Source organism: Centropristis striata, chromosome 7 (assembly GCF_030273125.1).
Source record: "Centropristis striata isolate RG_2023a ecotype Rhode Island chromosome 7, C.striata_1.0, whole genome shotgun sequence".
Lineage (NCBI taxonomy): Eukaryota > Metazoa > Chordata > Actinopteri > Perciformes > Serranidae > Centropristis > Centropristis striata.
In genome coordinates, this window is record NC_081523.1 from 9,118,082 (window position 1) to 9,132,628 (window position 14,547).

At 39.3% G+C, this 14,547-nt stretch overlaps 1 protein-coding gene across 1 annotated transcript; it reads right to left on the reverse strand.

Moving 5' to 3' along the window:
* Positions 1 to 252: 252 nt before the first annotated feature.
* LOC131974222 (zinc finger protein 462-like) lies at positions 253 to 13,756 on the reverse strand. Its single transcript, XM_059336445.1, has 11 exons — positions 13,641 to 13,756; positions 13,186 to 13,251; positions 7,878 to 13,096; positions 7,501 to 7,784; positions 7,125 to 7,243; positions 6,498 to 6,587; positions 6,129 to 6,369; positions 4,659 to 4,801; positions 4,340 to 4,563; positions 2,275 to 3,331; positions 253 to 1,126 (listed from the first exon to the last, which is right to left on the reverse strand). Exons 2-11 carry the CDS (start codon positions 13,193 to 13,195, stop codon positions 984 to 986), a joined length of 7,530 nt encoding a protein of 2,509 aa, XP_059192428.1. The 5' UTR covers positions 13,196 to 13,251; positions 13,641 to 13,756; the 3' UTR covers positions 253 to 983.
* Between the last annotated feature and the right edge of the window lie 791 nt (positions 13,757 to 14,547).

Below are 14,547 nucleotides of genomic sequence, written 5' to 3' on the forward strand. Positions count from 1 at the left end.
TGGAAACGGTTAACGTTAACTTATCAAGTTAACGGTCACCAACAATTATTTCTCTCAAGTTCAACTGCCTTTACTCATAATTAGTTGTAACAATAATATAACAAAATTGTTATTCCTAACAATACCATTACTAGTTGTGATAACTTCATAATTGCAATAAAATAAGTTTTGTTCTTTGGGGTTTCTCACTCTTTGAAATACAGGGGACTAACAAGAAGTCTCAGCAGCAGAATGACAACAGGAAAAGGTAAGTTAGCATACATCAGTTGTGGCAAGCACACTTTCAGTTTAATTACAACAAAAGTAAATTATATAATTCGACAAAAAGGTTAAAAGGTAAACAGATTATTTACATTGGGTATGAAAGAAAATACTGCTATTTCTATGCCTGTGAATCTATTTACTTGCTCACTGGCATGGTACACAACAAATCATGTATATATCCAACAGCACCTGAAGGCAGCACAAGCACTTCCACTCTGTGGTTTTGAGGTTGCTCAAGTTCTTGGTCTGTATTTAACATGGTTTTTCAGCACCAGTTTATATGCAACAGCAGTTCACAGTGTAAAGATTTTTGCATGATTTAATGATTAGTATCTCCCTTCACATAAAATGCAGGGACAAAAAAAGAAAGCTTCTGTGCATGACAGTTATTCACGGATTTCTTTAGTGTCATTTAAGAAATAAAAAGGAAAAGAAAATAGTGACAATGACAATGTGTCTCACTTTATATACAGTCTCCATCTTGGCTCTTAAGTTTTATTTGCAAAATGGTGTCCTACATATAATACCTGTACCATAAAAACTATTTATTAGAAAGGTTTTAAAACTACAAAACATTAAAAATTTTGTAATAGACAGTATATAAAGAAAATAGTGGACGGTTCATAAAAACAAAACCTAATCTTCCACACAAAACAAACAAACATAAAGAAATTAAACGGTGGAAGCCCTTGCAACCATCCGCAACAGAAAGAAAAACATTATAGTCCATGACGCATGATGTGACGCTTCAGTTCGGAGCTGTTCGTGAGGTTTCGTCCACAAAACTCACAGGTGAACAGTTTGTCTTCTGTCGCTGCTGGGCTCAGGTCTTCAGCAGCTCCATCTGTGACTGTGGGTGCACCTGGGAAACAAGAAAAATGAACTTAGGCTGGTGTCACAAGAACTTTCCCAAGCCTAACTCAGGCTGCAACCCAAGAATAATCTGTGGGTTCCTCCCCACAAATAAATTAAATTAGCCACTCCCCCATCCATTTAAAAAGAAAAAAAAATCTGGGGCCAGAGGTCAGACAATCTGTCCTTGGGATCTGGGTCTACTCCTGGGCTTCACACAAATCAGTTGGCTTTCTTAAAAAGGAAACTCATTTTGGCTGCTTCTATCAACGATTATTTTTAAAATACATGCAACTGATTATTTAAAAATTACAATAACCATTGATTGAAGCCCTATTGTTGACGCAGGAAAATGGAAACGTATTCTAGTGTATCAAGCCAGACTGAAGTATGCAAAGACTGACAAGGTTTGTACACTTTTTCAGTGGTCAAATTCAAGCACTTTTCAAGGACTTTCAAGGTCCATTTTCAAGCTTTTCCAGGACCTTTAAACGGTTGTAAATGGCATGTTTTAGATGAGTACTTCCATACTAAAAGGGGTAATTTCACTTAACCATACCATCAGCAATGGTATTACACTTTTAACAACTAAAAGTAGTTTGCTAATCTCATAAAACATACTGGTATGGGAATCTAGGGGCTAGGAGCAAAAGTAAGCTCACAAAAACCATCAACCGGCAGCTGGTGGAACTAAACACGACCTAAACTAGGAGGAAAGACCCACAAATACTCCAGGACCCCTCACATCCACTAGGAATTTGAAAAACTCCCTTCAGTAAGAAGATACAGGGTAGAGCAACAAGAAACATCTTAGAAACAAGAAGACGCAGGCGAGACCCAGGCAAAGCGGTCTTTTATCATTTCAGATAGGCTATAGGCTATTCAGTTTATATATTTTTTCCCATTGAAAATGCGGTTATCTATGGTCAGATTGCAAGAGAAATACAGTAAGAATTTCAAGCATTTACAAGAACTTAATCCAAAATCCAAGCACTTTTTAAACCTTGAAAATACAACAAAAATACAAATTAAATTCAAGCATTTTGAAGGATTTCAAGCACCCATTCCAACCCTGGCCTGAGGTGTGACCCTTCAGTGCGCATCAACTCATGTCAGTTATGTTCACTTATACTCACTGTGATCAATTTAGTTTCTTACCTTTGGGCACATTATTATCAGCTTCCTTCAACTGGTCGCCTTCCTCATATTTCTGATTCGTGCATCGGTTCTCATTGTCTCCAGTGATCATCTCATCTTCCTTGTCCTGTACTTGCTTAGAACGATCACTCTGGTCTTCATCTTTGCAACAGTCAAGAGGATGCATTTCTTCCTTGAAATATTCATTCTCAAGTACCGGCATTTCTCCATAATTGTCCTTTACGTCCTCACGTTTCTTTTCGTTATGCACTTGTTCCTTTTTGCAGTTTGTAAATGAGGCAGCCAAGCTTTCCGTATGGCTTATCATCAGTTGTGGAGACTTGGGCTGTAGATTTACCAACTGACTATCAGCTGTTATACTCTCTTGAGCTCTGCTCATATTTACCTGCATCCGATCTTCATTTGCAGGGGCTGAAATTGGGTTTTTGGAGATTTTTTGGTTCTGGGCCAGATGGAAGCTGCCACTGTCATCCACTATTATTGTCAGATTTCGAACATTACCTGTCCTAATGTTTCTATTCTGATTGGTCCTCTTATGTGAATTGCTGTCATCTCCATCCAGCAGCAGGATATGACGCACTATATTGTCTTCTATCCTAGCCTCGATGTCCAGTTCTCTATCTGGAATTGCCTTATTATGTAGCTTTGCCTGTGCCTTTTTAGCTATTGAACTCCCCTCCACTGCCTCCTTTTCTTGCTGCTTGAACATCATGGATCTGTCCTCATTATCTCGACATTTGGCTCTTTGTTGCTGTGGATCTTGCTCATGCTTCAGCTTGTTTGGATTTGCGTTTTCATACTGAGGGTCCAAAACAGAGCTCTCACCAGGGCTTCCTTCATTCTTGCCATCCTGCTCTTGCTCCTGATTTACTTCCTTTGTCTGAATTTCTTCATCGCAGTCGGTAACAAACTCCTCTGTTTCTACATCTTCACTGTCATTGTTGTGGTCCTCAAAGTTAGACGAGCAGCCCTCTTCCTCTTCTGGCATCCTACCAACCTCTGTAGCCTGTAGCTGATCAAGGCTGACCTGACCCACAAGCTCATGATTCCTCAAAACCTGCAATCAAAGCAATGAAAAACAATTGGTTTTAACCAGAGGATCAAAGGTCTACAATTTGTTTCTCAGCCTTTGTTCCCTGTAGTGCTCCCTGATGAACCAGGAACTATTGGGGTGCAATTTGCAAATCTGAACATAGCTCTTTGACACAAACCATCTGGCTGCAACAACGTATGTATGGCTTTCTTGACACTGTAAACAAGCACTTGGTGCCACTCATCACTACTAGGAATCCCGGTGGATATTTAATTTAATATTAATTGGAATTTAAAGTAAGCTTGTGAGTGTTTTAAGTGGTAGGGAGGCAAAGATACCCATAGGGATATCAGATATATCAGATATCAGGCTGCTACTGACCGGCCTGAATAGGGTATTGGTGACAATGAGGCCGAACTATTCATTTGAATTCTGTTAATATACACATACTGGAATTTTAATGCCTGTTTCATTTTTGACAAATATCCTGCTGCATTTTAAATGTTTACACTTAAATTCTAAGCCCTCTTAATTTTGATTTTTTTTCTACCAAGTTTCAATTTATCAACTTGACAATAGATAATTCATTGAATTTATATCTAGATCAAGCATTTATTTATTTATTTTTTTCTTCAAATTTAGACAAAACAATGTTTAAAGCCTGATGTTGCCTTACAAGAATGATCCAGTCACTTCCACACAGTAGGTATATGTCTTATTTATAAAACATTGGTATCAGATCAGTACTGGGGCTGAAATAGACATATTGAAGCATTCTTAGTTTGTGTCTGTACTAGACTAAAATTAAAGTGAAATAAGAGCCCAGTGTGCCTCATATGACCTAACCACCAGTGTTCAGGGAATATCTTTTATTTTCTGTACTGCCTTATTACTAGGGTTACTGTAAATATGAAACAAAGAAGTTGTCTGTGATTCCCAAATTCCAGTACAATGAGACTGGATAATTTCTAACTCCTTCAGGCACAAAGAAATTCCTGTGATGCACCGAGGGGCTGAGCAACAAATCCTCACCTGATGCTTATCACTCAGGTGTGCCTCCAAGTCGTTCAGTCGAGTGCAGTCGAAGTAGCAGAGCCGACACTTGTAGGGTTTGATGTCATCGTGTTTCGTCATGTGCAAACTCAGGCTGTCAGCGCTTCCACTTGTAAATGTGCATTTGTGACAGCGGAAGACGATGCCTTGAAGGTAACGCGACAACTTTGAGCGACGCACTTCTATTGGCACAACGCGTTCCTCTGAAAAACAAAAGAAACAAAAATACTGAGCATTACCCGACAGGCGAGGATATGAGTGGGAGGGAAAACCGAATCCTGTCGGGCATCAGACTTACCACGATGCAGGACGATGTGATCGATCATGTTGTTCTTGTTCTTGGTCTGGTAGAGGCAGAATGGGCAGCGGAGGTCTTTGTGATGAGTCGGTTCTGACTGGAATGTAGAGTGACCCGTCTCCATGTGCACCTCCAGGGTTTTTCTAATAAATTCAGGAAAAACAAGTGATGAAAAATACAAAATGAAAAGTTAACAATGAGTAGGGAAAAACAGATTCGAAAAACACCACAAATACACAAACTGACACGGAAGAAACATTGGTAAATGAAAGTAAGGATAAAGAAAATTGTCACACTGTTAAAATAATCGCCATTTAAGTCATTTTTTGTCAAAATTGTTTTTTTTTGCCTAAATCATCTCCTCATGACGTCGGCCACCTATGGTAAAATCACCTACATCCTCAGTTGATCAGGTCATGTGATTTTACCCTTTTAAGATAATGGCCTATGTCAAGTGTGTGACTTAAGCGATTTATTATGCCTAAGTCAAAATAAAATGTGACTTAGGCAATTTTTTGAACATGCCTTTGTGACTTAAACAAGATATGGTAACACTTTATTTTGAAGGTGTCTACATAAGAGTGACATGAGCGTGTCATAAACATGACATGGGATTGTCATAAACATGACATGGGATGTGTCATAAACATGACATGGGATGTGTCATAAACATTAATGACACTTTGAAGTAACATTAATGCTCATGATACTTGTCATGTAATGTTTCTGACAGGCTTGTGTCACTCTTATGTAGACACCTTCAAAATTAAGTGTTACCATATCTTGCTTAAGTCACAAAGGCATGTTCAAAAAATTGCCTAAGTCATTTATTTCTCTTAAATTACATCATTTACACACAGTGTTATTACTATGCCAATACTGCCCTACAAAGCAAAAAGGCAGTAACTGCATTTTTGGTCAAAAATTAGTTATTATCATTTTCATGACTTTCAAGGCATCCTTTGTTATGTGACAAAACATCTTATCTCAAATGTGTGTCGTTTTGGAGAAAAATGGTAGTCGTTTGTACATTAACTAAACGGCTGGATTACAGGATAACTTTAAAGTAATTTTTCTCAGTTCTGCACTCTGCGTAGTTACTGCCTTTTTGCTTTGTAGGGCAGAATAGCCATCCTTTGTTACATCCTTTTAGAGTGAAATGATCAATAAATGTCATATGTTACACTTTTGGTGAAGTTTTTTGTGTTTCCTGCAAAACTTGAAAAATGAGTTAGGCGATTGTTTTAACAGGGTGAAAAAATGGAAAATATAAAAATATGCAGAGTTGGTGTAATGTTGTCAATGATTATGTTGAAAGTACTGCATGCAACATTAATGTGCTTTGTCAGTCACAACCTGTTTGATAAACTGCACCTCTTGTGGTTGAGAGATGTAACAAATGTTTTGTATATCATGCTAGAAGTTTTTGACTATCAACCTCAAAAAATACTTATAGTGGTTGTAACTTACCTCAAACCAGTGAAAAAGTTGCAGTCCTTACATCTGAGGATCTTCTTTCCATGGCGATTAAGGTAGTGTCGTCGCACACTAGATAGATGTTCACTGCTGAAATTGCAGAACTCACAGTGATGAAGACTGTCAGGTAACTTGGTTTCTTGTACAACTACTTTAGACGAGGCATCAGCCTGTGCAATCAAGTTGTAATGGTTCAACTGCCGCTGCACATCTGGGGGCTCCAAGTAAAGCGATGCTGTTAAAGTGAAAAGTGAAGTGTAATTATAGTCTCTGATTAGACACTAATGGAAAAAAATGTGTTAAGTATGTACAATGACAGAATAAATGCATTGTGATTTAAAAAATATAATAAGGATGACTTGCTTTCAGTAATTTCAGGTTCTTCATCAGATTCGGGCCAATTGTTTAGTTCCTCTTCTTGGTTGTCAGTCTCAGCGAGTTCACCAATCGCATCTGAGCATTCAGCAATGGTGCAGACATGGAATGAAAGGCAGAAAAACTAACTACACAAGTGCAGTAAGAGAACAGGCAATATACCCCTTATTTTCCTGTATGCTGGCAGAAAAACATTCGAGTGGGACTGGTCAAAGAAACAATATGTGACAACTTGTATTTACCAATAATAGGCTGGATGTTGACTAAAGTAGACCATCCTGATCAATATCAACAAGCAGATATAATGCAAGAGCTGCAAAAGTTTTCATCCACGCTGAGTTGACAGATTATCAGATGAACTTGGCTAAAACTAATGGAGTCTAATACAGCCCTGCAATAAATCCTACATGATTAAGAATACCATAAAATATCACTGTATTTCTCTTATTTTTCTCTCATTTAATACATGGTACACAAGATTTAAATGGAGCCAAATTGATCTTAAATTTTATTCTACATTGTGAAATTGACAAGAACATAGTTAAAAAAGGTTAAAGATAACTGTTGAGCATTTACTTAAATAGGCCTAACGTCTTCTATTATGAAGTTACTCACCATGATGAGTTCTCATAAAATGACTCCTCCAAAGGCCCATGACGGTCGTCCGATAGGAGCAGAAACTACAAAGGAAAGGCTTTATAGTCCCAGGTTTGAACATGACGTATTTGTCGATGCTGTTGAGATAAAAAAAAAAATACGTTGTGTTTTTTTTAAGAGTCAGATTTGATCACAGGAAAATCATCAATAACTTAATACACATTGAAAGGTCTGGCCATAAAGGCCATCAAATTTGTGTCATTTATGTTTAATTTAACAACTAAACAAAGTACTGATAGCACTGTATTAACAATACTGTCATAGTAATAGTTTTTTGACACAACAAAATGGTGACTGACAACCCAACTCCAATTCACTTAAGTTTTTTTCTTACTTGTGCTGTAACACTGAGGTAGACGGATTGTTCAGTTTCTTGATGGCTGCATGGCTGCGCTCATGCGAACGCAAACCTTTCAGTGACCTAAATGATCGTCGACAATGTTTGCATGTGTATTTTTCTTCTTCTGATTCCAGCTCTGGTTGTTCCGGTTGAGTGGGTTTTAAAGGTGACGACAGAGGACTTGTTGGCCAAGCAAAGGTCTGTACTTCTGTCACGTTCCACTGGGTGGCTAGTTCCTCCACCGTTTCTATCTTAGTAACCACATCTTGCTTACAGAGCTGGAAATTAAACATAGAAATAGTCAAAAAGTTTAGCTAAAGCATGCAGCAAATGATCAAGACTGAATGACCATACTGGCTGAGTCAACTTACTTTGATGGATTTGATCTCTGGTGTTGTTGAAACGGCAGGCGGTGCCCTCGTCTCAGCAGCCATCGCCCTCTTTTTGGCAGCCTCTCGGTGGCAATCCAGGTGATACCACAACTTTCTAATCCCATTCATTTGTTTGTAGCAGTGGACACACCTGTAAAGACCTGTACTGCCCTTCTTTGATCCTTGTGATAACACAGTGAAGTCCAATATGCTAGCCGAGCTATGAGAAGCACTATAGTGGTCAACAAGCAGCTGTGATGAGTCAAACGTCAACTCTGGACACTTCTTACATTTGTTGGGTGGATCTTCCTCAGATTCAGATTCATCTTGAGCTTCAGCTTCATGCAGCTTGCTGGCCTTCCTGGGTTTACATTTGTTATACTTCTCTAGCAGCTTGTGTACAGTAAGAGGATCCAATTTGTGAGTGTTTTTGTAGTGAACTTGCAGGTATCTTCGAAAGATTCCTTTATAGGTACAAATGTGGCACTTGTACAGTTTTTGCGCATTCTGTCCTGATAACTGTCCTGACTGACATGTCTCAGGAGTGCCAAACTGGTGACCGAAGCCAATTTCTGTGGGGCTCATTGCTGATGTTTGGTTTTCTAAAACCCTCAATGGCGGGCTTGGAGAGCAGTGAACATGTTGTTTTTCAGTTTTAATGTCAGTTGAACGTTCAGCAGCAGTTGGTGTACCCTGACCATGATCCCTCTCACAATGGATTTTCAGTTTCTTCAATGATGCAAAAATGAGTGGACATAGGTTACACATGAACCCTCTTGCATTAGAACCTTTTCCAATAGTACAATTGACCATGTTGGTTTCAAGTATTTCCACTGTTTGAAGTTCATCTGCCCTGGCCACGATGTCTGGATGCTGCATCTGGCAGTGAGTGAGGGTGCCATGGTAGCTTGCATTCACATAGGAACAAGTTGGACATCTGTAGAATAATGATTGTTTCTTGTCCTCTGTCAGGGTGCTGGATTTACATTCCTCACGCATGCTTTCTGGTTGTGGTGTTAAGGGGCTGTCGTGAGATGTTGGCGCTGGCTTCTCGTGGGCCTGCTTGTAAACTGGTACAAAGTACTTTAAGAAACTATCCCTCCCATGTTTCTTAATATAATGGCTGCCAAGTCGTTTTTTCTTGAAATAGGTTTTGCTACAGAGGCTGCACCTGAGTACACCATCGTGATACTTTGAGATGGATACATTCTTGTGGTGAACACGCACGTGTCGACCGAGCGCAATTTTTGTGCTGCAACTGTAAGAGCAGTACTGGCACCTAACCACTGCATATATTTTCTTACTCAAAAAGGAAGCATGTGATACTGACCCCCGATTGGTAAGAGTCTTGAATTGTTTGATTTTGCTTACAAGTGGTGGTTTAAATGCAGTTTGAAATGCGTTCGCTACAGTATTAGCATGGAACCTTTCGCTATGCTTATTTAGCCTCTCCAGTGTTGAAAAGATTTGTAGGCAGGTTTCACACATGTAGCCTTTAAGTCTCAATTTGCCACCTGGCTCTTTCATTTTAGAAGAGTCACCCCAGTTGTCTAACTGTGCTTCATCTACGTGAAGACTGTCCGCCCTGGATTCAAGAGCAGGATGCTTCATCTGGCAGTGAGTGAGAACTCCTTGATGAGCAATATTCAGGTAGGTACAATGTGGACACTTAAAGACATGCATGCGTGTTTGGACTTGCCCTTGATCTAGTTCATCCGAATTTTCAGCTTGTTGGTGTTTCATTCCACAGTGAACCTTGAGACCGTGCTGGGTGTTCAACTTCGCAGGGCAGTAAGGGCAGCGGAGCTTTTTGGAAGATTTGGAAGATTTGGATGATTTGGAAGATGGTGTTGCTTCATGAGGTGAACCAGGTGAATTGTCAAATTCAAGGGGCTCTTGGTAGGATTCGAATGACTCATGCTTATCCTCCTGGTCTTCCAACTGCCTGTTTGCACCTGATCTCTTGCTGTTGACCACATCCAGGACTGAGCCATCTTCTTTCACAGACCACGGATGAACAGCACGGTAGTGTCGTGTGATGACTGACACCGAGTTACCTTTAAAAGGACATGCTCTGCACGAATACGTCTTGGTTTCATTTTGTCCCGGTGATAAGCTACCATCAGTGCCATCACTGTCACTTAAACCATCGATGTACTTTATCTGAGGTTTCTTCCTTTTAGGAGGACGTGTTTCGGGGCCAACAAACAACCGAGTAGTCACCTGCTTAAGGCTTAGTCTGCGTCCTGGGTGTTGTTCCTGGTAGTGTTTGTAGACCACTGCTGCTTTTTCGTGAGAGAAAACACACACGTCACAGTGATGCCCTTCCTCTATATTTCCTTGTCTGAAACACAGTCTCAAAACATCTGTGACTGAGCGATTTGCCCTGTGGATTTTCCATATATGCCTCTTCAAAACATACACATATTGAGTGCTATAGGAGCATCTATGGCACTGAAGGTTCCTCTGTGTTTGTGAGGCTGTCATTGAGAGTGGAGCTGAAGCGGGGAGGGATTTGCCATGCTTTTTTGTTTTTCCCTTATAATTTCCTTTTCCTCCAAGGGATGTGTGGTTTACTTCTTGGTTTGCAGTTTTTTCCTGGTGCAGCCTCTGTGCCTTTTCTCGAACCAAAGACGTATACTGACGCACTTGTTCGCTTTTAACTGTAAATCCACGATGCTTTTTGAGGTAATGCTTCAAGACGTAGTCCACAGAACTCTGTCTATAGTTACAAAAGTGGCAGAAAAACATATCTTCATCGCCCTCATTCAAAAAAGGAAAAGGCAGACGCGTAGAAAAGGAAAGCTCCGTTGCTTGAGATTTTGATTTTTCAATTTCTTCACGAACCAAAGCTGTGTGTTCAATAATACTTTCCCTGCTGTAAAGAAGGTTTCGGTGAACTTGGTTTTGATGGTTCGCTACTCCTTTTACAGCTGGATTTCCATAGTTGCACTCCTGGCAGTAAAACAAGTTTTCTGCACATGCATAAAGATTAGGTTCTATCGCAGAAGAATCTGCTGCTTCCTCCTCTTGTTGAAGTTTTTTACTACAAACCTCTACTGGTTTGCTAGTTTTGGAATCAATAGATTTAGAACTTGCCTCAGCCTTACTTTTAAGTTTCTTTTGCACCTTAGCACTATGCAATAAGATCTCCTCAATACAGGTTATTGAGTGCAGAGCATGTTTTGAGTTATGATGACCAACAACGCTTTTGATGTTGGTACTTGAATAACTGCATAGCTGGCAGTAAAACAATTTTTCTGGTGAACTGAAGGATACACTGTCCATTTTAGTAGACGTTTCCATGTCTGGTGTGGTAGGTGTCTTCTCGTTTTTACTTTTGTCTTCCGTTGATTTAACTTCCTTAGTTTTAGGAGCCTTCGAATGAGTGTTAGAAGCTTCTGGTGTGTGCTCACGCTGTGACAGCTCACCTTTGTCTTTTGTTTTCTTAAAAAAATCCGAGATGCTTGTTTGAGGTGGAGCTTTATCTGTTTTTTTCAAAGAGTTTTGAGATTTATCTGCCGTCGTCTGTGACGTTGACATGACACGAGCCAACTGTTTGACTTTCTCTAATGAGATCTCTTCGTCTGGGTGACATTTTTGGTAGTGGACATGCATAACAATAACTGACTTATGACTAAAGTTGCAGTCGTTGCAATAATACAAGACCATGTCTGCGCCTGTGGGGGTGGGTTGTTGGGGCGAGGGTGCATTTTTGACTTCCGTACATGGTGTACAGGCATTCTCAGGAGAAATTGCTCCTTGTCTTTCTGAACTAGATGCTTTTTCACATGTATTCAACTGAGATGATCCCTCTTGGCTTGCAGTTGTCAAATATCTGTAGTACATCAAGGAATTATCCACTTTATGTGTTGGATGATATTCCTTGTAATGTTTTTTGATAGCCTTCAATACGTTGGTGGTAAACGGACACACAAAACATCTGTAAGCCAACTTGAGGTCATGTGACTGCATTGTGAATATATCTGGGGCCTCTGGATGATTTTCAGTGTAGTGTCTCTTGAGGTCGGCTACACTTCCAAACTCAACTGGACAATGCAGGCAACGGTAGTTAGCACTTTCATTACTTGGATCCTGAATGTAAGAGGCAGTATATCTTACATAAGGGTGATCACTCTGATAATGGGCAGACAAAGGTGTTATGCCTGTATCACTGTAGTCACAGTGCTTACACAAATAAACTTTCAGCGTTTCAGTGTCTCCATTGACAAGACAACGCTTCTTTTCTCCTTCATCCTCGCTAACTTCAAAGGAAAAGTCTTTGTTGCCTGATGGTTGTTGTTGACTTGCATTTGCGCCCTCTGGCTGCTTTGTCTCGTCTTTGTCTATTCTTGCTTTTTTAGCAGGAGGCCATTTTGAGCTTCCATTGTTGGTCCTCTTGCTAACATGGTCAGGAACGGCTTCAATGGTTTGTTCCTTCGGCTTTGGTGGTCTCAGGTCAGTATTTTTAAAGTGGTCACTTCTCAAATAATGGTTAGAAACAGTGGTGTTATCAATCATGGAGTGCATTGCAGTGACTTTAAACACACCACTACTGTTTGGGCTGGAGCATGAGGGAGATTCTTGCAAAATGATCGTGCCTTTGGTGCTGTCTATAAGCTTTGAGCTATCAGTTAACTTCACTGGGGGTTTCCCATTGGATTCAGTTGATGCCGCAAAGTACTTGGTAATTGTTTGCAATGGCCTCTTGTATGTCTTCAGATCCTTTGATGAGTTTAGTATGGATTTTGAATTTGTGGTAGACACAACGGAATAAACGGAGGAATTCTCTTTTGCTCCTGAAGCTTCACTATGCTGGTTTGTAGAAATGACACTTGTGTTGGTCTCCGGGTTTTCAGAAATGTTTAGATCTCCTATCATGTTTTGATCTTCCGATTTCTGATGACATTGTTTCTCATGTTCATTTACAACGTCCAGACTAGAAGTTGTAAAATCACAGCGCTGGCATTTCAAATCATCTCCTGAACTGTTGCTATCGTTGTCAGCATTGACTTTGTTACTGCCAGGGGATTTTAAACCAGCATCTCTGAGAGCAGAATCTACATCCATGTCATGCAACTTGTTCAGGTGTTCAAAAAGGTAGACCTTGGATTTAAAGCAGAGTGAACACTGACTACACTGTACAGACTTGATTGGAGATTCTTGGTTGTTAACTTGATTCAGTGTCACAGGGCCAGAGGTGGACTCGTTCAATGAATCTGAAGGGGCAAATAACAAATAATGCTGAATACTTAATTTCATGCACTGCACTGAAACAACATTGTCAGAAAAAGACAGTGATCAATACCTTTTTGCATCTTGCATTCCTTTCTAAACCCAGAGCCTTACATACGAAGGCACGGGTATGACACACCTACAGGATTAAAGGGATTCATTATTGCATTACTCAAGGTACAAAGCCAAGAACATAATGTCTTATTACTGTTATTTTACCACTGTTAAAGTTAAGTGCACGACTGAGGGTTTCTACGGGGATTTAACAAGTGAAAAATTGACAACAAGAGATATCCCGGTCTGCTTGAATATTAAGGAAAATCAATGGAACAGCTGAACAACAGTGGTACTAGAAACAACTTCGGACCCCAGTCAAGTATCGTTATGATCAACAGGAAGGGGATGTAAAGCGATTCCAGTCCTTTTACAGACAAAACTGGCACGAACTCTTTCAACAACACACTGAAAACACAACGTGGACAAATACAACTTACAAAAACGCTTAGTGCACACAGAAAATGTACTCACGCATGCAGACAAACACCAGATGAGGCTTAAAATGCATTGATTTGAATCTCTGATGTTGATAACGTGAAAAGACCACAAATTTCCGCCATTTTTCCCGCGAGTACCACTCTCTCTTGCCTGTGTTTCCGCTCCAGCAACAAAACATCTATGGATTTTACTTTACTTCCGGCGAAAATCACTTAAACTTCAAAATAAAATTGATTCGAGGCGCTGTGCACAAAAAGGAGACTCACTAAATGTAGGCCTATAGCTTAGTTTAAGCCCTTTACCTCTCTTCAAAAATGTCCTTTGACGATACTCCACTAAATGCAAAAAAAAAAAAAGGTTAATATTTCTGCTTTCCATTATAAGCATTTGACATGATGAACAATGTTTGATTGGCAAGTGATTAGAAAGATGAACATGGCAAATACGATGTTTATATGTTTATTTTTATATATTATCATAAATAACATTGTATAATTATATACATAATAGCAGTGATAGTAATTCGATTGTTGGGGGGATCTTTTCGAGTCATTATGCTCTCATAGACAAAAAAAGCTTAATTTTCTAAATTTCACAGTGACATTTTTTCTGATAAATTAACACAAAATAAAAAGGTTTTGAGCACATGTAATAATAATCAATAATAGTAAAATATGTATTTGTATATAATTATTTAACATTATGAATAGGAACCAGAAAGGATTAAATCAGACAAGCGGACATGCTGATCATAAGATACTGTCTAAACAAAAAGTAAAATAATCCGTTTTGTTATTAATTTGTTTTGTAATTTACGGGGATGTTATACATATTATAATAAATTGTATCGTTGGTGCATCTCATATTTAAGATTAGGTTGTTTAAAAAAAAAAAAAAAAAAAAAAATCCAAATGTGCTTTTATTGTGAAATCACATATAT